The sequence below is a fragment of the Ahaetulla prasina genome, chromosome 1 (genome assembly GCF_028640845.1).
Source record: "Ahaetulla prasina isolate Xishuangbanna chromosome 1, ASM2864084v1, whole genome shotgun sequence".
NCBI lineage: Eukaryota > Metazoa > Chordata > Lepidosauria > Squamata > Colubridae > Ahaetulla > Ahaetulla prasina.
In genome coordinates, this window is record NC_080539.1 from 71,953,314 (window position 1) to 71,980,974 (window position 27,661).

Here is a 27,661-nt window from a genome sequence, read left to right on the forward strand (position 1 = left end):
AAATATAAGCAAGTTTATTGGGCATTTCTTGATTTAGAGAAAGTATGAAGAAAATTGAATTGGCCTGAATTATGCAATACTTTGCATGTTTATGTAGCTGGGGGCTAATACAGGATAGAGCAGCATATGACGGAAATAAATCATACATGAGAATTAAATGCCACCCCTAATGGCATTGTCTCTGGTTGTTCAGTATATTTATGGATATGTTTGTAAGGTATACTTGTGGCGAAGATAGATGTTCTGTTGGTTGGGGATGTAAATATTTTTACTTCCAGATAAAGCTAAGTATCACACTGATTTGCAGTGAATGTTAGCTTCTATAATTCAAGGACTATGGATTTTAAGGTTAATGTGATGCTTTAGTTGTGGCAGGAAAATGGAGAGACAAATTCTAATTTAAACGTACTGTAATATGGTTTATTCAGAAAGGAGACAGCACAATCACTATGCGTTTATGTTTTTTCTTCGATTTCCACATGACAACAGACCTACCTGGAACTCTTTGTGCACTTGCCACAGATCTCTTGAGCCAGTGTTTTTGAAAGGCAGCCCAATATGGCATTAGCATGCTGGAGACTGAATCCTTCAGACTGTCAAATAAACTTGGAGGTGGAATCTCCTTCTGGAGGGCCTGCTCAGCTGCCCGGATAGCTCTGCCCAACCTCTTATTATCTACAGCCACCTGCAGGGCAAGCCACAGACATTTAGCATTCTGCATGACAAGATTACCCCTTGGAACTATAGCTCCTTTTTCCTTTTCCTCTCCAGTCGCACAGTAAGACACGGACCTAATTATTTGGAGGTCAGCTGTATGATCTCCTATTATTTTCCTGCAATTTTGACCTCTGCTGGGATGGAATTTGGTTTCACTGCTAGAATTACTAAGGCAGCAGTAAATGATCAGCCAGGACATTCTCTAGATAAAAGAAGCTGAAATAAATTTAGCTAATGGGAAGTGGATGATGGCATTTCATTATTTTGGAATTGCTTCTTTGGCAATTCTAGGAATACTGACTGCTAGATTATTAGGCTTCTCAGTGCATCTTGGTATATTTTCTCTGAAATTTTTGATGCTATTGTTTTGACTCCTTGTCCCTTTTGGCTTTGTACAGACTCCTGGGCAATATCAGTGATGCTAATTACTTTCACAGATACGTATGTGATTACCATTTATTTATAAAAAGCACCGTATATTGCCTCCATTCCTTTAACCTCTCAGAGCAGCCTGCAAGCGACAGTTAAATATCATAATATATCAAACATTAAAAGGTCTAGTTAATAAATCTGTTTTGAGGCCAATGCTAAATTGTAGGATGGCTTCGCCTGTTTCAATTAAATACCAAGGAAGGTATGATGAAATCTATTTTCCAGTGAAGCATTTTCTGTATTCTCTGCTCTTGAGAAATTGTTAGAGAATTTCATTTTCTTTTGGAAACCTTTGAAGAAAGTATTCTCTGCCAGCAAATTTGGCAGAGTGTTTTAAAGATCATAATGTCCGTCCATGGTTATTTCTCTTTAATACCGACAGTGTAGCAATCAAGACGATTTCTCCTTTACCATAGATCACGGGTGTCAAACTGGCGGCCCGCAGGCCGGATGCATCACGCGTAGGCCATGCCCACCCCAGCTCCGTGAATGGGGAAAATGCCGCGAAACGTCACATGATGGCAACGTGAAGCCGCAAGTTTGACACCCGTGCCATAGATAGTATGAGCACTTTTACATGGAAGTGAGATAATCCTATATGTACATGAGGTGGTAGTAAGAAATGATTAGCAAAAATACAGAGAAACTATTTTAAAATTTGTTTCCCTGTATTTTTACTAATCAGTTCTTACCAACCAACCTGTTAAATGGACCACTCCACCTGGGGAATAAAAATAACATTGAGCTCTTACCTGTAGCCGAGGCTCAATCTGAGATGCAAGGAAACAGTCATGTATCACAAGAACCTTCTTCTTCAGAAGAGTCATGTCAGGCCAGTCATGATGAGCATTTTTAAATTTCTGCACTTCCAGTAGAAAATGCAAACCACTCTCCAGCACAGGTGTGCCATATACCTGGAGGTGTTTAACGAAATGGAGCATCTCCACGGTGGGCCAGCCTTCTGCAGCCTCTTTTAGAGACTGACAAAAAGAGTCTTTGTCTTCCCTTGTAGGTTTTGCTGTGGCTGCTGATGCATCTTGTGCTTCCATGTTCCTTATATGCCTAAGAGCTACTTTTCCAGCTATCACATTTAGGAATGGTTCCAGCTTGCACCAGCGTTCTTCTGGAATCTGAGAAGGCACCAGTCCATATTTCTTCAACCCTTCACTCATCCCATCCCAAAACTGCTCAAAAGTAGGAACAACCAGGGAACGTAATAAGAGCTGGATTTCATTCCAGGTGACGTCAGTAATTTCTCCCTGGGCCACTTCTTCCTTTATTCTTTTCTTCAGTTCTTTGGGGAAGGGGATACTGGATCTTAAAACCCCCAACTTGTTCCACATATCTAGAAATTTGACTGCATAATTCACTTGTTTTTCATTTGCTGGGACTTCCAAGCAGGCCTCCATTTCCTGTAGCAGTCCTAAAACCATCTGAAGTTCTATATTCTGCATTTTACAGGCTGCCTTTTTGTACACATTTAAGATAACTGGGTTGCTAAGAAAATCTGGCACATTTTGAGGGATGGGTGAGTCCTGAAGAACTGGTGATTTTCCCCTACTTTCCTGGTCTGTACTGCTTATGCTGGGAGATTTGGAAACTACCCCTGTGGGAGATTTGGAAACCGTCTTCCTTTTACCCCCTTTCCTGTGTAACCCTCTTTCTTTTGAGCCATGAATATAATAGGTGTTTGGTTTCTGCTTCTTTATCCTGCAAGCAGAATGGCATATAAATAAGAATTTCCTCTTACAGAAAGAGATACAAATATTCAGTTAAAATATTGCCACTAAATGAAAAAATATTATTGATGTACAAAGAAAACACTCATGTTTAAGAATAAGTAACAGAAATGTCCTAAATGCAATGAATTCTGGTTTTTACAAAATGAATTCTGGCTTCAAAACTTTAAAATTTCACATATTATTTGGCAAAGAGTGAAACAGCAGCAGAAGGCAAAGGACAAAAGAAAGCCGCCAAGGTCAAGACCAATTTCATTTGCAGATTCCTTTCCTCTATAACTACAAGGGCTAGAAATTAAAACTCATTATGGCAAAATTGGAACAATTAAATTCTGGCTTGTGCTAATTGTTTGTTGTACTTTAGTTTCCACTTTGTAGTAATAATTGAGTTACTGCAAAGAACAAATCTCTGAACTTCCTAATCTTGATCAAATTGCTGACTGTCCGCTTCCTTCAGCATCTTATTCATATCTTTAAAAATTAACTCCAATTACTGATTTACTTTTGAGATAACAGTACAATCTTATGGCCATCTCCATAGAAATCCTCCTGAGTTAAATTACATATTCAAATAAGTCTATACACTAAACCACAATATATGAAATCTGTTTTAAAACTTCGATATAATTTGAAGATATGCCACCGTATGGCCACCCAGGCTACCAAAATAACCTTTCATTTCCACAAAGTTTTTGAGTACCTCCCAATTCTGTCCTGATTGCTTCTATGGTCTTTGCTTTCAGAATTTTGGACATCCGAACGAGATATTGGTACACAGTATCTGTAAGAAATAAAAAATAGCTAAAAATATATTTAAGTTATTATTTGAGTGTTTACAAATTATTTGCAATGAGTTTTCTTTCTTGACCAAATTACATGTCTCATGTAATTCGTTAAAGAACTCTTAAAATCTCCATTAACATAGCAAAAACAACATTTGGACTTGGCCATTGTCTGCACAATATTACAAAGACTCAATTTATAATGTTGCAGGTGCATAATCTTTGAAATATCTGCCATCAGAAAATGCATACAATTTTCAGAAAATTCAGAATAGGCATCCTGGCACTCACTCAAGGAAAGTTGTGACTTCATGGCGAACGTAATGGAGCCACACCCCAGCTAGAATAGGCAGCACATATTGAATCATGGGTTGAAAAGCAGAAAATGTCACGTCTCCACTGCCAGTGGAAAGTATTCTCTCAAGATGCTGGATGTAGTCTAGCATACTGGAACTAAACTCTGCAGAGAAAAAAGAATCAGAGCACAAGAAGACTCCACCTTCAAAGAATTTGTTCATAGGCCAAGTGCCCCCAAATAATTAGTAAATGAATAAATCTGATAAAAGCTGAAAATAAAAAATGAACAAAATGTTTGTTATGAAATAGGATATCAATGCCTACAGTATGGTTCACACCATAGCAGTTTAGTTAGGCTTTAATGGTCTTTCCAAACAGTAAACAATCTGTTTAATCAATGGGACAGAATTAAGGTTACCAAGAATAATAATCGATTACTGTAGAACTAATATCAGTCTCTACAGCCAAGATATACTGTAACCATCCTACAGAAATGTCCTTCCAACAATGAATTATATATCTTAACTTTCTTCAATCATAAAACACTCATACTATCACAACTCATTTTTTATTCTAATATATTGTAGGAACAACATATTTAAGTCAACGTTGCCCATCTACCTGTTTCTCTTTCTATCTCAACTTCAAAAATACTAGATGACATGGCATTAAGAACATAGATTTCACATTCTAAAGATATCTGCCCCCACATTCAAGCACCTACATTCTGGGTAGTGATTCTTTCCAGTTTGGTAGGCTTTTTGCAATGAGGGACTGATATGATTAAATCAGATTCCTTCATCATCGCCCTTCCAATACAGCTCACCTGCATTGCATTCTGTGTAAGTGGCCAGAAACATATGAAAAATCTGCCACGCTATATTCTGTACTTCAGATGGGCTTGTGTGGTTCTGTGCATTTTCGTAACATTTTAGCTTCTTCCACAGCAACAGATGATTAATCTTTTGTGGATCCTCAAATCTGGGGAGGAAACATGAAAGATATCTACTTCGGCATGAAGTGAAATGTAGGACTTCTGCCAAACCAAAAAAGGGATGCTGATCAGCATAAGCATCATGCTTTTTGTTGTGGTCGCCAGCAGCCTGCAGAGCTGGCAGCGGAGTCAGACAGTGAGGAGACTGGGGAGGAACATAGGCCAGTCCTGGAGTCTGGGGAAGGCCCGGACGAGGGCTCTATATCGGAGGCAGAGATGGGGCCAGGGCCATCTGGGAGTGATGCGTGGACTCCGAAGCCCCCAGAGAGGCAGAGGAACAGGAGGAGTCTGTTCCTAGTGCACGCATGCGCAGAGCTGCCAGAAGGCAAGAGCAGCTAAAGCAAAAGGGACGACTTGGGAGTAAGGCCAAGAGATGATTGGCTCCTCCCATAAGGCTTAAAAAAGAAACAAAGTCACTTGGGCCTTTTACAGGAAAGCAACGTTGCTAACTCTGTTTTCAGTCGGCATCTCTTGTTTGTTTCTGAATTCCGTGGGGCTTTGCCAAGTAAGGCCTTTGGCAGGGTGTCACAGAAGATAAAGGCTGGTGATTATCCCGAAAGACTTCTTCCGAAGGACTTTTTTTTGCAACTAATTGGGACTCAGCTGGGAATGAACCTAATTCTCAGCTATTACAATAAAATAGGTTTTTTGAGGGACTAATTGTGTATTGTAATGACTCAGTAAGCCTGGGTCACAACACTTTTTTTAGAGGATTCTCACAATCAAATATCCACCTATGGGTAGTAAATAAAGCAAGATAATGAAATATGGGACATTGAAAGCAGCTGAGAAACTCACCGAGTCAAGTAGTGAAGGAAACCATCCCCATCTCCCAGATCGCACATCAGTGCCTCAAGAAATCGAATGGTTGTCAGTGTTTCAAAGGAGTCTTTAAGGGAGCCTAACAGTCTTTTTGACCCAGTTCCTTTTCTGCTTTTCCTAAATGATAAAACCAAAACTGAATTTTCAGGATCTTTCTGCTATACAGGAGATAAGATCAGAACTGCATTCAGATTTTCCTAAACCATTCTAAGACCTGTTTAAGAGTAAAGCAGAATTACCAGTCTTGTTCATTAAAACCAAAAAGCTTGCTTTCATTCCCCAATAGAAGCAACCTTGGTCCTCTAGAGCAGCGATGTCAAACTCGCGGCCCACAGGCCAAATGTATCACGTGCTGGCCCACCCCCGCCAGTTTAGCAAAGGGGAAAAAAGTCCCATTATGTCACATGATGCCACCTAGAGCAAGTGTGTCCAACCTTGGCAACTTTAAAGACTTCTGGACTTCAACTCCCAGAATTCCCCAGCCAGCAGGGGACTTGAGTTCTGCAAGTGTTAAAGTTTCCAAGGATAGATACCTCTGCTCCAGAGTATGTCTTTCTTGGTTTATTTCTATACTGATTTTCCTCCTGGAGAAATGGTTGACAAGAAACAACTACAGGCGAAACCATCATGCCACTGTCAAAGTTTAGGGAAACATAAATTTTCTTGACAACTGTCACAGCATTGTAAAAGAAATTTAAACAGTGTTTATATAGCCTCCTTTCTGCATTTCTACTAACAATTGGAGAGGACAGAACAGGCTTTTCATTTGTCAGTTACTGAATATTGTTAAGTTTTTCTGCTGAGAATTTGGCCATTGTGATATCATTTTCATTTGCACTGATTATTATGATGTAGTCATTAGATTTACACTCCAAATTTGCACAAAGCAGCATAGATAGCACTTCTCCCTCTGTGTTTTGAGTTTGTTGTTCTTTTGCACAGCATCAACCTTGTGAGGCAGGCTTCACTAAGAAATAATGATCAGCGCAAAATGAGCATGTGAATTTCCTCAGGATAGGATGCTTAAGGATAAACTGCATCATATTACAACAAAGGTTTTGTAAGGTGTGCACACCCACACCCAGATTATTTTAATAAACACACAAATGTAGACACTAACTACAGATCCTGAGCAGCTAAGGGCAATTAGCTGATTATTTTTTTTTAGCAATAGCATTTAGACATACACTGTCCCATGGTGCTTTACAGCCTCTCAGGGCAGTTTACAATAGCTATAGCACCTAGACTTTGCCTCACTGTGCTTTACAGCCCTTTCTAAGCGGTTTACAGAGTCAGCATATTGATCCCAACAATCTGGGTCCTCATTTTACCCACTTCGGAAGGATGCAAGGCTGACTCAACCTAGAACCAGTGAGAATCAAACTGCTGATCTGCTATCAGCTGGCAGTCAGCAGAAGTAGCCTGCAGTACTGCGTTCTAACCACTGTGCCACCACAACTCTAATTTTAATTTTATTACAAATTTAATATATAATAATATAATAAATCAATTGATTAAGCTTCAAGGGGAAGAAAGCCATTAGGATGCATGATTACAATAAAATAACCATCAGTATTAAAAATAATACAAACTAGCACTTCTGTTTTATGGATTGGTACTCACATCGTTTTCCAGTCTTTGTTTTTTTTCATGTAGTTCACCATGTCCTTTTGGTCACCCGTAGCAGGAAGCACTGTAGCCAGAGGCAAAGAAAATGGGAAACCGCCACCCCAGAAAAGTTCCTCTTCAATAGGCACCTCTGAACTGGGTTCAAACCTGTAAAAGTACTAAATTGAACTGACAAGGTATTTCAGATTAAATCCATATTTATAGTTTTGGTTAAATGAAGAAAATCGAGGGAGTGGTGGGTCTTACTAAACTCCACCGCAGAGTAAGCAAGAACAAAACACGGGACCAACTGTGTATTATATAGTCAATGCTTTATGGCCATTTAGGGCATACTATTTTTTATCTATGCCTATAGCCCAACTCTAAAAGCACAGTGATCCATCCAAGTACAAACCTTAACTGCCTGATTCTCTGATAGTGAATTAGAAATCGGGGAACCCAGTAAGAACGTAATCGTCTTAAGGCATCATATTGTTTCCTGCTCAAGGAAGCAAAAGCTGTCTCCTCTTCCTCTATACTTTCCTCGAGCTGTTCCTGGAGACAAAGAGAAAACATGTAGCATGCATAAAATAGAAACTAAGTTCCACTTTACACATACATATATATTGATGGTTGTGATTGCTGCCACTTCTGAAATTACTGCAATAAAGTTTTCTGCACATATGACTTTCTATTAGAAGAATCCAGAACAAACTGGATGGACCCTTATTTAAAGGGTCCCTTATTTATCCCTTATTTAAAAAGTAAGCCTAATCTACTATTACATCATGGAGTTAATATTTATCTTCTTAAATATGTCAGATTAAAAAGAAAATGAAAACAATAGCTACATGTTAACTATCTTCTAAATGCTGTATTAAATTGATTCCCAGTGTAATCCTTTAATAATTGTTGGAAGTCCCTACTGTAAAGTGAAAAACAAGTCCTTTCATAGCCATATAGCAAAGTACTAAGATGGAAGACATTCCCAAGAAACCTAGTCAATAGAAGGATTCCATGATTATTCTAATTCATGAAGAAAATCTCACAGGACAGAACCTAAAATTCAATTATGCAAGAAATTTCTGCACAGGAAGGCTACAGGAGGCAAAGAACAAACCTCTGAGCCCTGCTTTCTTAGCTAGGTTTCTGATTACTTAAGCTATAACCTGGACAAAGGGACTTGCATTCCAGCTGTATTACTCACTTGAAAAGCAGGAGGGACAGCCAGCCTATACTTGGCTTGAATATCCCTGCCAAAAGAAGAGCAGCAGCATAAACTCCACTTGCATTGGAATATTTCCCTGCTTGCTACTGTATATAAATATATCTATATTTTATTCATTTTTTTAAAAAAAGAGGATGGGCAGTATTTCATACATGATACTAGCACTGCACATTACATTCTGATCATGTAGCATTCCCTCTACTCTTAAAAGAAGCTAAGAATCTGCCACAACCTCACCTCCCACAAGCACTGCAATTCATGAAGATCAGTTAGTGCACCTCACCCTCCACCATTTCCTCCAAATTATTTGTCCCTATATTTCAGGCTTCTCAAATATCCCAAGGAATAAAAGAACAAGCTGGATGTTTTGTATTGTACAGCATAAATATAGCCGCAGTATATCACCCAGTTATATATTTTTTTTTAAAAAGGGAACTCCAGATTGTAGATTGTGGCTATCCTCTTCTTAGAAGCTCAAATCAACAGAACTGGAGATAAGGAATAATATTTCTCCTCTTTGTGCCTTCTCACTGTTTCACATGGAAAGCAAATAAATAAGCAGCAGCAACCAGGAGCTACAGCAAGGCCAGAATGGAGTAATGAAGGAGGCATTAATTAATAGATACTCATCAATACCATGATGCTGGCATCTGTGCAGGAACTAGAACAAGTACTTATAAAAACCCATCTTTCTTGTTTTTAGTCCATTAATTAGTTTAAATCATGATAAAAGTAATCCCTGAGGAGTGAGAAAGAATTTCAAGATCATATTGCTGGGCTTCCAAATGGTCTGCTATTTACCTCTCCTCATAATTAAGAAAAAACAGATGAAATTATGCAATCAGATTTTTTTTCTTCTTCTGAAATTTTAATGGAATGAAGTTTTGCTTTTAGGTCTATACCAGGGGTTGGCAAAAAGGTGACTACAAGTTCAGTCATGACAATACATGATATTTCCAAAATTCCAACTAGAATTTAAATGATAAAATTTTGAAACAGCAATCTTCTTAGACTTGCTGAATCTTTATTTAGATTAAAATCCTGCAAGACCTCACAACGTTGCTGTCAGGGCTCCAAGTAACAACCCCAAAGCAATCAAAACTCTGAGGCATAGAGCTTTTTCAAAGCATAATTTTATTTGCGATGTCATGTTGGCACAGCTGGTGAAAACCCAACTCTGAAGGACCCAAAGTTTTCCCCACTCAAATCAAAACCCAAAGTTCTTGCCTCCCAGGTCACATTTCCATCACGTGGTCCAATCAGGTCACAGTCCCAACTCCGGCTGGCTTTGGTCCACTACTGTCCAACACCTGGTACAGCATCCTTGGCTCCCACAGGAAAGAATGCTATTTTGGCTACACATCCCCCAGCTACCTCTACCTCCCCCCTCATGTTCCCACAGCTCCAGCCGGCCTTGCTGTGGCAGCCCTGAAGATGCTCCCAAAATGGCTTCAGGGCTGACAGTTGCAAGAACTGGCTTTTATTTAAGAAAACTCATTGGTGTGCCTACCTAAACAGTTTGCCTTCCTACTATCAAATGTTGCCATGAAGGCAATTTGCTTTCTACTAAGTTATTTATTTCATTTCATTATGCTTTAAAATATTACAATTACAATTAACATTTTTTAAAAAATGTTATTAATATATATTATATACGAACTACAAGAAATACATAACTAAGTGATTAATATAACTCCACAAGCTTTAATTAGCTCTGCTGAAAAACTACAGGTTTGATCTGTGGTGCCTTCACTCTCGCTCTCCCCAACATTCCGTTAGCATCTTTGGAAGTAATTCAAATGATTTAAATACTCCTCTCATTAATCCACTATTTCTGATCAGATAAAACATGTCTAAAGTTAATGAGGTTTTTATTTCACTTTATTTCAAATCAAAAGCGCTATCACATAACACCACCACTCCAAACTAGGACCCAGTAATAAATCTCAGCCCATTACTTTGCACAGCTTAATTAGGAAGCTAGGCTCAGATTTAGCTAAAGTCTCTGAAGCATGAGAGATACTGCAGCTAAATAAGAATCTTTAATGCCGTTAGAATGGAATTGTTAAGCCACCGATTTCCTTCTGTCAATATAGGGTAAAATTGTCTTTTTTATACATGGCAGTTTAAGGCTATTGCTGCTTTTCATCACCCTTCTCACATTTCAAAGGAATCGTTACCCTACATTTCATGGCCTTAAATGGTTATTGATTGTTGACATAACTGATATTTCTGCTACCACTGATTAATGTTTCTTTATGCCCATGATCAAATTTACCCATCATTATTAGTTTGAGAAATACGCTAGAATAACATTCTCACCGAAAGGCACTGGAAAAGAACAGCTGTGTTTCCTGTGGAGAAACTGTGGCCTCCAAGTGCCTGGTACAATCCATGATATCTTCACAATCAATCCAGAAGTTTAACAGGTGGCTTCCTAATGTGTTATGGAGAAATTCCATAAAGTCCTCCATACCAGCTCTCTGCATTGTAAAAAATAGAGGAAGGGAGGGGAAAAAACAATGCGAATGGAGGTACCTGTAGCAACAGCTACAGTATGTATCTGAAGTGAGGGTGAATAGTTTAAACATGCTTTTAAAAACCTCTTGTGGTGCATTTATTTATGTATTTATTTATTTTATCCTATCTTTATTATTTTTTTATAAATAACTCAAGGCGGCAAAAATATATAATACTCTTTCCTCCTATTTTCCGCACAACTACTTCATGAGGTGAATTGAACAAAGAATGCTTTAAGGACTGAGTATTAAAGACATGTCCACATGGTTACATCAACTTTCAAGGCCTAGGAGGTTGGAGTTAATCCAGAGCAATTGCTTGTTGTTGGGAAAGACGTGTGCCATTGCGTACAATTATCTGCTGCACCAGAGGTCCCCAACCCCCAGTCCGTGGACCAGCACAGAAACTGGGCTATGCAAACAAGCAAAACCCCATCCACGAGATGCAGGCAGCACACAAAACCACCTCCCCTCCGGTCCGTGGAAAAACCTGTCTGCACAGAACCGGTCCCTGGTTCCCAAAAGGTTGGAGCCACTGTGCTACACTTGGTATATCAAATCCTTGGAAAGCAAAGAACTCTCAAAAACATAGAAATCCATTTAAAATAAATATCCATTTAGTTAAGTGTTTCAGCAGGATGCAATGTTACCCACAGTTCCTAGGACATCTTCTTTAAGTTGCTGCAAAGCAGCACTTCCAGAACCAGAAGGAAAACACTTGTCCTGATGCTCTTCCTTTGGAATAATTGTTTCTGTCAGATCAAATTGCAAAACCTGCCGGCGTCCTGAGAATGGCTTCTCATAATTACTGGAGGAAAATATAAATCAGGAAGTCAAAAATACATAACTGAGAGGGATAACTTTTTTTTTTGCAGATTATAACTATGACATATTACTGTTTCTATGGACCAGCAGCACAATGTCATGATTCAACTCCGGTATGATGGAGTTAGTGAAGTCAGATAAATATAAGCCAAATACAAACATAAACCAAAAGGCAGCAGTCTGTTATTTCTAGTTACATAGCAAAATCAATACTCTTAAAATCATTTCACAGTCTTAAGAAAGATGAGTCGTAGAACCATTTATCATGGCCACATTCACATGTATTAAATTTTAAGTAGCAATTGCGAGATAAGAAAATATAAGCATCTTATCGTGGCATCCTTAGCAATCAGACTCACCTATTGTTATGAAACTCAATGACCTCTTGATTAGATTCAGTTTTGCTCTGATGAACTGAAGATATCACTTTTTCACCAGCATTTGTCCAACTACTTCCTACAATACAGACACATAATAGAACCAAGATCAAACATTTGATCTACGAAAAGGAAAAAGAGATCCCAGTTCTTTACAAAGGGGTAGAAGATAACCCTGAATTCTATATAATTGAAAGTGACTTTACAGATTTTGGGCGTTTTGTTGTCAAGCTGGCCCTCCCACAAAGCTATGCTTATATATTTGGAAGCATGGATACATATAATGTCCTTCAGGCTGTAAGGATAAGACTGCAATAAACACCACGGCAATAAAAAATAGTAAGACAAACAAATTAAAGGCATGGGATTAGAAAAACAAAGCTAAAACTAATTTACTCCAACACAATTCACTAAATCTTTCTCCCTACCTTTCTATACTTTCATTCCTTTATTCTATTAACTCCAAATCATATATTGTCTTTTGTTCTTTAAACTTCTCACCTCTCTCTTTTGGAGGATTTCATCAACTCTGTCCAAACATGACTTTTTTGATCTTCTCCTTTCTTTAATCTGATTAACTTCCTTCATGGATTTATTTGGTATTTGATCCTAATTCATTATATTTAACCAAACCTTTCTTAATATATTTCTTTCATACAGATCACTTACGATTGTTTTTATTTTTTTATTTTTTATTTGCATTTATATCCCGCACTTCTCCGAAGACTCAGGGCAGCTTACACTATGTCAAGCAAGATTGTACTGTACAATTGTTTGAAACACTGCTGATATCTCAGTGTTTCTCAGAAAAATACACTGAGATACCAATAGTACCTCCTAAGACAAATCCTATCATGATAAGCGCTCTCCTTAGAACTTATCATTACTGTGTTCTGGGCGCACTTAATTCTGGACCTTAATAAAATGAGAAGAAACTTGCTGGATCAGACTAGAGAGTTATCTAGATCTGTATTCTTTTCTCTACATGGGAAGCCCATAAACTGGCTGTGAACACAGTAGCATCTGGCTGCCCATTTTCCATGGCAACACTGTCTCTGTTTTAAGAAGAGCCTGCAATACTTCTTGCTATAGCATTCTCACCATTTCTCCTTTCTATACCGGTATCTAGTCTGAGTCTTGAGGGCTGCAGTCTGCTTGGATGTTCTTCAAATTGGGATTGGTCAAAGCTCAAAATATCAGAGAGCTCCAAGAAAACATCAAGGGACATTTGACCAGATGATTTTGCAAATCGGCCTGCAGAAAAGGATAAAAAATCAGAGTCTCCAAAGTTCTTTTAAGAGTAAACTATTGGATATTATATAAATCAGAAAGGAATGCAATAAATTAATGAGATGGTAGAAAAGTTGAATCTTGCAGCTTTCCATGTCCTCCCAAAATATGTTTTGGAATGTCCTACAATTACTTAGATCATATTTTGCATTGAAAGTAATAGTGAAGACTTCTACATTCTTCTCGTATTAATGAAACTTTGCTTTCTTAATAGATTCCAGTTACATTTTAGCAAAGTATCTTGAACTAGCTGACGTGTAACTTTTAGCTTTTAATTAGAATAAGCCATTTTGCAAACCATCATCAAACTCTTTAACTAATATGGACAATCAACAATAAACTAAATGGCCCCCAGCCTCTGCATCATTTTTTCCATTTTCCAGTTTTCTTTCAGGATTTGAGCTAATTACTACAAACAATAATAAACCTGAAAGCACATTATCACCCCGTTGACTTCAGTTAAGTTGGTGGTCTGACACATGACTTAATCATTCCTGCTCCAAAAATGGTATATTCATATTAGAATGTTAACATTTATTAATAAACCATGTATCAGTATAATAAGAACAATATATTTTAATTGGGGGCACAGTGACCTCACGGTTAAGATGCTGGGCTTGTTGACCAGAAGGTTGGATATTCAAGACCTAAGTATCACATGACAGGGTGAGCTCCCATTACTTGCCCCAGCTTCTGCCTGCCTAGCAGTTCAAAAGCATGCAAATACAAGTAGATAAATAGGTACCACTTCGGTGGGAAAGCAACACCATTCTGAATGCCTTGGCATGCACGCACGTGCACGCACACACACGCGTATATGTATTTACATGGTATATTTTTAATTAGTACATAATGCCATAATCATCACTGTGTCTGTGAATGGACATGTATGAAAGATGGAGTATGAGAGAGTTGAGTTCTCTCAACTCAGGTCAAAGATGCTTGCACAGGAAGACTTCTGTGTATGCAGCATGTGGAAAAGTATCACCATGAAGAGTTCAAAGTCACATGTTTAGTTTGCCAAAGAATTGATCTTCTCATATGAAGTGAATGAAACAATGACTCTGAAGTACTGAAAAGTACCAAGGTCTAACCAGCAACGAAGGGACCAAGGCAGGACCAGTGAGACTTTGATGTTAGTCATACCTTTTTGGAGAGTATAAATGTGGCGGAGCATTGGCCCCTTTCACGTGGAATAAAGCATTCCATGTGAACTGTTCCCCACCTTTCTTTTGGAATTCAAACACAGCATGGCCAACTAGACTTTCAGTTAGGAAAATACATATACTTATATAAATATGAGACAGAGTGGCTTTTAGAAAGTGAGAAAGTGAATAAAAGGCTAAGCTTTAATTTGATTTTATATGCCTGAAAACTTGAACCAAAAAAAAAACCCTAAGTGTTGAGTGTGACAATCATGCTTCTTTAGCCAAAGACTATCCATAGCACTATGCATACAAAGAAACTAGGAAGTAATTTAGATAGGTTGGCGAGATCCCCTTTAGATGATGCAGGGTTAGTTTACAGGTTGACTTACCTAGATAGGCTGGGGTGCTACGTGTTTGACTAGGACATCTGAGCAAGTCATCCCTCCGCACACCAGATGATGCCTGATTTGTTGATGGAAAACTGGGGATGCTGGAAACGGCGGTACTATCAGACTGACGACTGTAACCACGAATGGCATAACGATTCACTGGGTAATTCTCATCCAGTGGACATACTAACAGCTTTGCTAATTTGTATTCCAAATAATAGACAGTTCTAATAAGAGATTCAAAGCAAAAAAAAGTCTGAGTCCTGAGGCATCCTTCTCAGTCCTTTTTTACAAAATTCAGACTGCATTTTAGGTAGTTCTAAGAATTTCTATTCACATTCAGCTGCACTCCCTGCCTTTCTATCCGAGATGCTTCAGAGAAAGTTGTGATTACTCATGTTCAGATAGCAACAAAGATTTGAGTTGCAGTGTGTCTAATACTTTTCTGAAACCAATAATGCTGCCCATTAAGTGAGTGTTCAGTTTCAACGCTACAGTCATTTTTATTGTTCAAGCTCTGAATAAGCTATGGCTAAATAAATAGCTGTCATTCATTGTTGTTTCTCTGAGAAATAACTGATCAGTAAAATAAGTAGATTACCTACCGGATAATACTTAACAATCTCAAGGTTTCTTATTCACTCCATTTTTGTTGTATGTAAAGATTTGTCCTCATACACAAAGGAACTTCAACTAATCTACAAATATGCTGAGATTTAAGAACTCAACAGAAAGTCAGTAACAGAGACTGACCCAGAAGGTTAAGACATGTGTAAAGATCTAGTACTCAACCTTTGAAATGGGAGAAAGCGCTCCTGAGCTAACCAGCTTAGGGCCCTTTCTCTCTCTACATCGGTTGCTCCATAACACGAAGAACTTGGTTCGTTTGCCAAATGACTGGGAGGTTCCAAGAGGAAGCCATCTAGCTCCTGCAGCCTTCCTGTAAGTCGGTCATATTGCAGTCTAAGAGGAAAAGCCTATGTAAAACACAGTTTAAAAAATTAGTTTGAAAGGCACATTTCAGATACAAAAGATAGGTAGGAAAAAAAAGCAGTTTGCTATCTGTTCTAAGACAAGTACAAATGAGAACATAGTCAGAGGAAATCCAGTTTGTATATCTGGAAAATGTTTTCAGAAAATAAATTCTTTAAGAAATTTCTATATTCTTTGATTCCGAGAATGTCTTCACAAAAATAAGGGAGAATTTGGTTTTCCCAATTAGAAATTGTATCATCAAGCTTGCCTACTGTCAGCTATTAAATAGTGGCAGCCAATTATTAGTGTTAATTTTCCAATTTGGGCAACTTTGAAATATGTATATAGCAACTTTGTTTGGATGGACAGTATTAGGATTTAAATATACTAAAGCTCTAGTATCTCTAGAAATAATTACATCAGTTAGAAAACTATAGAATGGAATCTCTTAAAAAAAGATTTTCCCATGCTAAGTTGACTCTATGGGGAAATCCAAATTTAAAAATTTTGGAAAAGGATAATATGGAAAAATTGGAAGTAAGTGATTACACTGACTCTGAACCAACTAATAGGAGAAAAAAATGATTTTAAACATTCTTTGTGTTAAAGAGATAATATCATCTGTCAGATATAACCCAGTGGCAATATTTACAGTCACATTTGTTCAAAACATTATTTAGACCAGCAGCCTTTTCAACTACTGAGACACCTGAGATAGTAGAAAAACTTGAATCCTTTAAAACTAAAAAAAACCCTACCATTACTTTTTATAAGTATATGTTATCAATAAATCAATTTAATATGCAGATACTAAGAAACACTTACTGTGTGATAAGATGGGCTGCCAATGAATTTTAATAAATAAATAAATGAGTGAGTGGAAGAAATAGACGTTCCCATATTGCCTAGACCAGGGGTGTCAAACTCATGTCATCAGTTGTCATCACGTGACATATTGTTTTTTTCCTTTGCTAAAATGGGAATGGGCATGGCCAGTGTGTGACGCATCTGGCCTGCAAGCCACAAGTTTGACACCCCTGGTCTCTAGACAATGTGAGAGTGTTCTAACTTCTATAGCAACAATATTAATGGATTCTACATTATGATTTATACAATAAAAATATTTAAAATTTATTGGACTCTGTCACATTTGTATAAAACAGACAGTCAAAAATAGCATTTTGTTATAGATATAATAATGCTTCCTTAAAACATATATTTTTACAATTCTTACACTTACTAAGTTTTGCAAGAAAGTACAATAAATATAATTGTACAACAAAACTTAAAATTTTCAGATGATTTTTTTTGAACTACATATCTAGCATTTGGAATTTGACATCTAGACAACATAAATGGATTCTTTGTGTCATTATGTCCAAAACAAATAATATTGCCGCTTTGGAAAGGTAAATGTATGGTCCCATTTACTCAATGAATTGAAGACCTAATTACTCTTGCTATCTACCAGCAGACTGCCTATAAACAGATTTTGTATGGACAAGTATAATGAAATATAAAACTCATTTATATACCACACACACACACACTGTTATATTCATATGCAATTCTAATTGTACTAGACAACTAGGTATAGATTTAACTCCTACTAAAATAACATATTCTTTTTTTCTTTTCTGTTGTATTTTTTTACTTTTTTTTTAAAGCACTTCCTATGTGTCTTTCCCCCACCCTCAATGTATATATTTTTATCATTGTGTTTTCAGAGGGCTGTCATTATTTTAACATAACATAACATAACATAACATAACATAACATAACATAACATAACATAACATCAGAGTTGGAAGGGACCTTGGAGGCCTTCTAGTCCAACCCCCTGCCCAGGCAGGAAACCCTACACCATCTCAGTCAGATGGTTATCCAACATTTTCTTAAAAATTTCCAGTGTTGGAGCATTCACATTTATTTTAAAAAATAAAAGAACAGATATACTTTCCCTCTTTCTTGTCTATTTCTATTATGTAACACAGAACCAAACCATAGGATTTGTTCACCATTAAATGATATTTTGATTAGTTCTAATAAAGATATTTCCTACCAGTGAATTTTTCTTATGGCCTAAAAGAAGTAAAGAACAGCAAAACTCCTTAGCTCAGGTATGTCCTTCTGACCAAAAACAATATTCTAAGCCCAGATAGCAGCAGGCAAAGTAATGAATTCTACTCACAGGCAGAGCCAGGAAAGCATTAAAAAAATCCAAAAAGATGTCATCATAAGTCAACAGTTCTTCTAGAAGCTCATATCCTAAAACAAACAAATCAAAGTCATATGAACAGAAAATTAAAGTTTACAGTCTGCAAAGATTGCAAGTATTATTGACATCCATAGGAAATATCCCATCTCAAAGGTTGTGGAGATAATTTAATCAAAGCTGGCTCTACCCAATGTTCAGGGCACAGTTTAAACCTAAACATTATGCATTCTCTAATATAAAATTGCAGAAACAAATTAAGTATTTATCAGCTTTAAATGGCAAAAACTACTTGGAAAGATTGGTGGCTGTTTGTAGGATCCATCTATCCAGAATTAAGTCAACCCTAATTTACCAGTTAAGTTAACCCAATTATTTTGGTTCACACAACACTCTGAGGCATAAACTAACGACATGAACTGACTACTACAGTAGTTTAAAATGTAGTTGTTAGGTATGTGTGGTCTGTTTTGAAAATCAGGAAGTTTGCAGGCATTATGTAGAATAAATAACCTCTTTGCTGCCTTCTGGAACCAACTAGAACGACCTTCCTGCAGGCACGGAAGTATCTGGACATGAGGATTTTGTTCAAGCACCACCAAGCCTATAAAGTTGTGGGTTAACATTACATTTTAAGCACATTACAGTCCTTCCAATATTTTTAAGAGGTTCTATCTAGTATTCGTTAAGAAATTTTAACAGAGTAACTTCAAAAAAAAAAAGAGAGAGAAACTTTTTTTAAAAAATCGAGATAAACATTTTGAATATTCCCATGAGGAAAGTGAGAATAGAGCAACCTCTCACTAAGCAAAAAAATAAAAATCCATTAAAAGTAAATAGTAACAAGCGCTGCAGCAATGCACAGGGAAAGCGAGAGGATGATTCTTCTCTATAGCAACAGAATTTATTCGCTTTCAAATAGCAGGGCGGATTTGGCCAGGCGTCTGTTTCGTGCCTTCCCTCGTCCAAGGGTATTCACTGAATTTCACGCCTGGGCCAAGATTCAAAAAGAAAACTTTTCCCGCGTCTAACCAGCTGACCGCGCTGGTTCACTATAACACCAGCAGACGGGTCAATTCCTCCCATTTTCCTGCATTCCACCTTTGGTCTGCAGGGGTTAAACCGAGAGAGCGTCTAGCTACGGTAGAAAAAGTTGGGGAGATTTTTTTTCCCCGGCTTGGGTTTTCTTTCCGTTCCTTTCCCGCGCAACTCGAGAATCTGCCCCGCGTTCCGTCTCCCGCCTGGCGCGAAGGTCGCCTTTCCAGACAGCCACACGAGGACTCCGGTCGAGGGCGAACCTCGCCAGCGCGCTTTGGTAGTCAAGGGCCCGCAGGTGAGGGGAGGGCGGAAAGACCCCGGATGAAGACGCTGCAGAGCGTCCCGAGAACGTAGCGGAGAGAAAAGGCTTGGTTTTTGCCTTGCGATGCAGAATTGGGGGGGGGGTGTCGGAGAAAGAGATTTAAAGCAATCTGGGGTCTTTCCCCTTCCGCGAATCGAGGAATTCGCCAAGGAACTTATTTCCCGGGATCTAGAATGGAGCGCTTTTCTTTTGGATTTCTCTAGTTTTCTTCAAAGTCAACCCCACACGCACCCACACCTCCCGCCAGAACCTATTTGCAAACCAGAGCCCCTTTCACGAGCAATTCCTTCTGCATAATAAGAATACTGGAATTATAGAAGGTGTGATGCGCTTTTATGATGCAGCTCCCTATTTGCTTGCTTAAGAAATTATGGAGAGAAATATCCGATTTCCTGCCCATCCAGGGATTAATGTAAGATCAGAGGGAATCCCAACTCAGATGAGTCATAAAAGAAGACCTGAATCTTTTTGTTGGACAGAAAGAACTGGGGTGGGAGAAGGACCTCAAGCATGCAAATCCCCAAGAGTTCACATTTGGAGTTAAAGAATAAATAAAAGAAGTTCAAGACAGATGGGACAACTTAATTTGGGGTGTTGTGTTGTAGGAAGTTAGCACCCACTCCTCTCCTAGAAGAATGAAATATTTTAGAAAATATTAAAAAGGGCAGAAACTCATTCTCCCCACCTTTGTCAATGGACCATCATCTGCAACACAAAAGGACCTATCTAGCAACAGAAACTCACCACATGCACCTGGGAAGATTACATCAGCCAGCAAGGCTAGCTAAGACCCCCACCCCCTGGGGGTCTGACAACCAATCAGGATACTCTTCCTGTGCCGCAGGAAGTTCAGAGAAAGCATAAAACCAAGGCACGCTCAGTATCTCCGCCCTTTTCTGTTATTATTATTATTATTATTATTATTATTATTATTATTATTATTATTATTATTATTATTATTATTATTATTTATTTGATTTTTATACCGCCCTTCTCCCGAAGGACTCAGGAACTCAAACCATGTGAACCTGTCCATCCATTAAACCATCTTTCCAAGCAGTCTCCATGTTTCCAGTGTCTTTTTCCCCACTTGGAACTGAACCCAGATGGACTTTTCTTCCAACAGTGTGAACTTACGCTCCTGTATTTAGTTTATAATTCAGTGGCCAAGCAGGATACGCACATACAGCCAATAATACAGAAAGAACTTCAGCTTTAATGCCATGAAGCCTGATCACAGCAGTGTGCCTTTTAAATGTATCAATTGTTGGTCCTGAACATATCACAGTTTTGGAAGTAACCATCTTCTACCCAGAAGCAGCAGGAAAATATGGACAGAGCACTCTCCATTTGACAAGGTATTTGTGATTATTTGCTGTTGGTAAATGGTCCTCCTGGGCTCCTCCTATCTGTATTGTGGGAACCTGGCTGAAAAGTTTAATAGGAAATAAAATAATTGCAGTTCATAAAAACATGCATGTCCTCTTCTTTTGATCAAAGGGGCTCTTCTGCACAGCAACCTTAACCTATTTGTCTCCTGTGCTGAAAACTAACATTAAAAATCAAATTAACCAGCTGGAAATGAATTAAGAACTTGCTCTTAAAATTTTTCTCCATTTGTCAAAGATGCTGGCCAAGTATTCTGTTACTGTGAAATAAATACCAGCTTCTTTTCTTTCTATGGTTTTTTTTGAGAAGGTTTTTATATGTGGCCCTCTCTATTGACTCCCCATTGTACTTGATACTTACTGTATATATCAACACATCCACCACAGAACTGGTGGAAAAGGAAAAAAAGGAACAGTTTTATTTTCTCCCTTTGACTTGAGCTACAAAGGGAAATTGGCAAGTCTTTTTCAAGTTCACCTAAAAGAAAGAAGTCCAAGTTTCAGGGTCCACTGATGAACTTGTAAACAACAACCAAATATAGTAGCTTTACAGCATTCAGATGGAGACTCTGTTCAGGATGGACTGAAGCAACTTGAAGACAACATCATATACTCTGGTCTTGAGAAATAGTGAGCTGTCCTTAACACTGAAGCGAGCAGGACACGTGGATGAACCGCGAAAAAGATGAAAAGCAAGCATGTATGAGTGAATCCAAATACTTTGGCCACCTAATGAGAAGGAAGGACTCACTCACTGGAGAAGAGTCTAATGCTGGGAACGATTGAGGGCAAAAGAAGAAGGAGATGACAGAGAATGAGGTGGCTGGATGGAGTCACTTAAATGGACTCCGGGGGATGGTAGAGGACAGGAAGTCCTGGAAGAATGTTGTCCATGGGATTGTGATGGGTCAGACACGACTTCTTGACTAATAACAACAACGAGTGAATGGTTAGAGTTCAAGATATGTTAGTATCAGATCACACAGATCAGGCTGAAAATGTATACTTATGGAGTTCATTAAGGACACATTCCTGTGTTTTTCTCTATAGTAAGAATTGTGGGAGTGATTTCAAGAAGAGTATGAAGGAGCATGATGGATCACTCACGTCTATGGAAAAGAGATGCTATAGTAAAAGCAGAAACAGCTTTGACAGGAGTGCTCAACCATAGATAAATTTCACACATTATAGTAAAAGCAGAATGGTTTGTTTGATTTAACCTTAATATGAACAATCCTGGATCTAATATGTAAACCAGAATTTATGGTAGGGATGACATTCCATAACATTCTTAAACCTTCCCAGTGACTGCTGTTAATATTACACAGGATGTCTTGAATAGATATGGATTGCTTTAATTTTATATGAATTTTGCTAAAACCTACAGTTGCAAATAAATATTTCAATATAATAAAAATATCCATGAGTGTGTGAGAGAGAAAAAAGAGTGTCAGATCAGTAAAGCAGGGATTAAGGTCAGGCGTACTCCAAAAATAATTGGAAAAGGTGCTTTGGACTTTGCACATTCCCCTTACTATATATTAAAGCAGTCCAATTTTTTCCACAGATGCCAGGCTTATCATATTTATTGTCCAAATACATAGATGATCCCTTTCAGCAATAGAAAACAGGGAATCATGTCAACTCATGATTTTACCACACCAGTACACTCCTTACAGCTCTTGGAAGTCTACTCATAAACAGCAGCTGCAGCTTTAATAAGGTTGCCTATCCCTGGTTTGTGACTTAGTAAGAAACAAAGTGTGAAATATTAGTGTTTGTTTTATTATTGGAGTGATGCTATGGGCTTTGTTTTTAATGCGGGTGAAAGCTTCAGAACAATTACTTGCTCTTTGTACAGAGGTTAAAAAAAACAGTTGTTGCCTGGAAAAATAACCATTTTTTGTAGATTCACTGCTTAGGAGTATTGCAGTTCAAGAATGTGATAGTTCATTCACTGACTAAGTGCCACGACTTCAGTGGTCATTAAAACTGGAAGTAGAGCAAGAAAATCTTCACTGTACTAAAGAAAGGAAAGCAAGAGTCAACTGACCCTGAAATAGGAAAAAGACCTGAGGCTGTGAATAATAGCAGATGTAACAAAGAAGCAATTCATACTATTCTGGCTGCAAAGGACATTATCAGCTCAGATATTTAGTGCCAGTATTTTAGGTTGTTCCTCTCCAGGAGCAGAGAGTTCACAGGAGGTTTGCAGTTGACTTCATGGCCTTTGCTGCCAGGAGCAAAAAATCAGAGCAATATACAACCATCCAATTCTGCTGGTGTTCTGGAAGCAAATACTCAGTAATTTGCCACTAAATGTTAACTAGGTTGGGGAATATGGAGCAGAAATCACTTTCTGCTCCTTATTGCTAGTTGCTAGTCTAAAGCAGAAGTTCTGCATACTAAATCAGACAAATACTTTTTTGGCAAAATGTTGTGCAGGTAAGTTATGAACACTATTTGTGACAGTATAAATCTGGCAGGATGACACCTCGATACACTTTTGGATTGTGCTGAAAGCTGAAGAACCATTCCATGATCTAGGAGAGGAAGTGGAGGGTTTTTTTTCCAGCTTTTGCTGTCATTTGTGGAGGTGGTTGTATATTTCACTGAACAGGAATTCATTCTTTTAGATTCTCACCAAATAACTTTTCATTAGGGAATCTTGGTGCAACATGAACTCTTTTTGGAATGGAATCCCTTTGTAGCCTTGACTGATATAAGCACCTATCTTGTACAGCTGTGTTTATTTATTTATTTAATTTGTTGAACATGTACTAGATAACTGGTATAAGTATAAACACGGACATGAACAAGGAATGAGTACAAGTAAATGGGGATAGTAGGACAGGGACAGTAGGCATGATGGTGCACTTATGCATGCTCCCTTTACAGACCTCTTAGGAATGGGGTGAGGTCACAGTAGACAGTATAAGGTTGAAGCTGTGGGGGTTAGAGGATGTAACAACGGAGTCAGGTAGAGCATTCCAGGCGTTGACCACTCTGTTGCTGAAGTTGTATTTTTTGCAGTCGAGTTTGGAGCGGTTTACCTTGAGTTTGTATCTATTGTTTGCTCATGTATTATTGCGGTTGAAGCTGAAGTAGTCATTGACAGGTAGGACGTTGTAGCAGACAATTTTGTGTACTACACTTAGGTCAGACCATAGGCGGTGTAATTCTAGGTTTTCCAATCCCAAAATTGTTGTTGAGGTCAGTGTTCACCCTCTATGCTGTACTGTAATGACTGTCAATTACAGTAAGTCAGCTAATCTAACACAGGAGTCCCTAATTCTTTTCAAGTCAGTAATCATTTTTGGAATGTTGAGACCATCCATTGAGCACTTTTATAAAATGTCTGCCACAATAAGCATGACAGTCATTCAGAAGGGTACTTTACTGTTACCAGTATATTCCTTGATTTTCAAGTTTCTGCTTCTTTTCTAATTCCTTAGAAATTAGAAATCTTCTAATTTTCCAAATATGTAGGAAAAGTAAAAGTTTGTGCAATGTTGCTGGAAAAATCCAAATGTGAAGAGGAAATATAGAAAAAAAGCTGAAATAAAAACAAAACTAATAAGTAGAAATCAGGTTTTTTTCAAGACAGTGGCTTCCATAAAATCCCAATCCAAGAAAAAAGCACTAATAAAACCAAGACCAAGACCAGGTACACAGTCTATGGAGAACATTTTACATGGAAAGTAAAATAATGTATATTGGAAATCTCATACCATAAATAAATGTGATACAGTTGTAGAATGTAGAAATGCTTAGAATCTGGAAAGAGTTTCAGTAAAAAAAATAATCTGTTGCAAAACATCAAAGAATCCTTTACGCATTCAGACTGAATGGAGGATACCTTGTGAAATAATGGGAAAGCTTAAAGAAAAACTTAATTCACAGAAGAGAAAATCCATACAAGCACCTGGAATATGGAAGGATTGTGCCTCACAGAATTGACACATAAGAGGCCATATAAATGCATGGAAGGGACAGTTTCAGTAAGAGCACAACACTTGCTAGGCATCAAGGAGGTCAGAGTGAGAGACCGTATGAGTGCTCAGAATGGGAAACAGATTGTGGCAGAGCTCAGAATTCATCTGTAGATTTATTCAGGGAAGTCACACTGGATGCTTGCAGCATAGATACAGCTTTAGATGGAATGTCTTGTTTATAAGACAGAGAACTCGCATGGGAGAAAAATAGTGTAAGTGTTCAAATTATGGCAAGGATTCGTGTGTCATAAGTGAAAAAATATGATTGCTCTTATTGAACAAAGAAAGTACCGTATATAGAAGTTTAGAATGGGAAACGGAATTTGTTTCTATGTGAGAGAGTGCCTTGACCATCATGACTTAATGATGGAAATTTTTGGCTATATTACAATTGTAATTCAAGGACTACCTTTATTGTTGCCAAGAAAATTGCATGGATATGTCCATATAAATTGACTAAGGAACTGAGTTGAACGACAACAATGCAGTAATTACTTTGACCATTATGTAACTAATATTCAATGAGTCAAAATAGAACATGGAATTTTGTTATATTCTTTGTTAGTCTTGTTAATTCAAGTGCATCCTTATTTTCATCTAGAAGCAGGCAATCTTGTGGCACCCTGGAGCAGCACATCATTTCTGAGGCAAAAATATCTGAAGGCCAAGTAAATAAGGCCCCCCCATCATGCCTGTGGACCCTCTAGTGATTTTCCTTTTTTTTGTTTTTAATTTCAGTGGAAACAAGTTATTCTTTGTTTTTAAACTGTGGTCAGGTTATTCATTTCTGATTCCATCACAAACTGGCAGGAAACTGCCAATAGTTTTCAATATTTCATCCCCTCTCTCGTTCTGTAGCAGTCAGAAGTTGGGGAAAAAAAGTGGGGGGGAGATGAAGCATACTGAACAATATATCAGAAGATATACCTGCCAAGTCAGTTGCTTTCCGTAGGTTTTTTAAAGGGAAATAACATGGCAATTGCTCAACAGCTATTCACTAGGATTGACTTTTTCCCCCAAGGGGGCATCCCTTTTGCGTACCCAAAATTAGAATATATTGGAAGTTGTCTACACTTCTAGCAACAACCAGCCAATTTTGGCTGATCTCTGCAATGCTAAGCAAAGTCAACTAATACTTGGATAACAGACCACCGGGACAACTCAAAGCAGTGAGCTAAATTGGAAAGGCAAAAGGAAGTTCACAGAAGGCTGTCAGCAGTTCCATATTGCTGCCAAGAAAAGAACATGAATATGTCCATGTAGATACAGGAGCTAAGCTCCATTAGAAAGTTCTTACTGTTATACCAAACAATACTGAAAAGAGAAATGGCAACAGATTTCTTTGGGCTACAGGTCTTGTGTCTTGCATTTCGAAGATCTGTAGGTAGATTATTGAGACAAAATTATGCTAACCTGTCCCTGGAGACTTTGCTCTGGAACTTTCTTCTGTTTCGTGCATTTCCAGGAGGATAATATCCACAATTTCTTAACCGTGTTTCTTCCTCTCCTGTTTCCTTCCTTACTCCTGACAGAAGCTTAGTTTACTGGCTAAGTGTATACAGTTGGCCACAACTGAGTCACTGGGTGGGGCAAGCTAAGTTTTTCAATCTCACCTGGCACTTATTTGTCCCCAGGTAGAAAATAAGTTCCTCCTCCTATCAAGCAGCAATTGTAAACTAAGTGACAGCTTAATGGATGGCAGAGCTCCACTTACTTTTTGCTTCTGGCTATTGTTGAACAAGTGTACAAAATACGCTTAAGAGTACAGTGATTCTAGCCAGATTTACACATAAAGGTAATCTGCTTTTATTTTAAACAGAGATCACTAGAGTTTCTAAGTTTGTTGCCTAGAATACCTTTATGTAAGCTTGTTGGATGTGGCGCAGTTGTTTCCACAATAACAACTGTATTGAATGTTGTGGTCATGATAGATTTTATCTTAAGAACCACTTAATAGAATGTCTTGGCAAATATTTGTAAGGACATTTTTTTTATCAGCCTTATCAAAGCAGCTTTTCAGAATTATGACTTCCTTATGGAACAACTATTAAGTTATTTTTGGGAGCATCTCTATATGAATATAGGATTACAATTTAGGAAGTGTCTTGCTTCTCAGGGCATGAGGCATTAAACTATTGAAATACATCCTTGGAACCAGTTCCCGCTGCCAGATAACTTTATTCTCATGATACTATTTGATTGTTCCACAACTGTGTATGCTGCATATACTAACTCAAAACCAGTCAACCCTCTTTTTTTTTCTTTTTTAGATTTTTTATTTTAAGTTTGGAATTAAAATAACAATTTTATTTTTTTTAAAAAAACAGTCAAGCCATATTAGTGTGATATTACGAACATAATACTGCTATAAGAACTTTGAAAAGACAGTTATCCCACTAGAACAATCTAGATAATCTTCTTTGAACCAGTAAGAAAGAAGAGGGCAAGAAAAAGAAACACCAAAGGCACCACTATCTGTGAAGTTTGAATGTAGTAAACTTTGTCCATAAATGACGGTTCTTCAAGGAAATTTCACCTACTGCAGACTCCAGTAAAATAAC

General features: G+C 37.9%; 1 protein-coding gene across 1 annotated transcript in view; it reads right to left on the reverse strand.

Moving 5' to 3' along the window:
- LOC131191863 (uncharacterized) overlaps positions 1–27,661 on the reverse strand; it is a 36,110-nt gene that overhangs the window by 2,689 nt on the left and 5,760 nt on the right. The window contains exons 3-18 of the mRNA XM_058170470.1: positions 18,334–18,410; positions 15,960–16,144; positions 15,168–15,394; positions 13,442–13,594; positions 12,323–12,419; positions 11,793–11,946; positions 10,942–11,102; positions 8,599–8,644; positions 7,807–7,946; positions 7,407–7,559; positions 5,760–5,900; positions 4,794–4,948; positions 3,962–4,130; positions 3,589–3,669; positions 1,902–2,859; positions 496–685 (exon numbers count right to left, since the gene is read on the reverse strand). Coding sequence (XP_058026453.1) covers positions 496–685; positions 1,902–2,859; positions 3,589–3,669; positions 3,962–4,130; positions 4,794–4,948; positions 5,760–5,900; positions 7,407–7,559; positions 7,807–7,946; positions 8,599–8,644; positions 10,942–11,102; positions 11,793–11,946; positions 12,323–12,419; positions 13,442–13,594; positions 15,168–15,394; positions 15,960–16,144; positions 18,334–18,410 — 3,087 coding nt within the window. The remainder of the gene's footprint in view (positions 1–495; positions 686–1,901; positions 2,860–3,588; positions 3,670–3,961; positions 4,131–4,793; positions 4,949–5,759; positions 5,901–7,406; positions 7,560–7,806; positions 7,947–8,598; positions 8,645–10,941; positions 11,103–11,792; positions 11,947–12,322; positions 12,420–13,441; positions 13,595–15,167; positions 15,395–15,959; positions 16,145–18,333; positions 18,411–27,661) is intronic.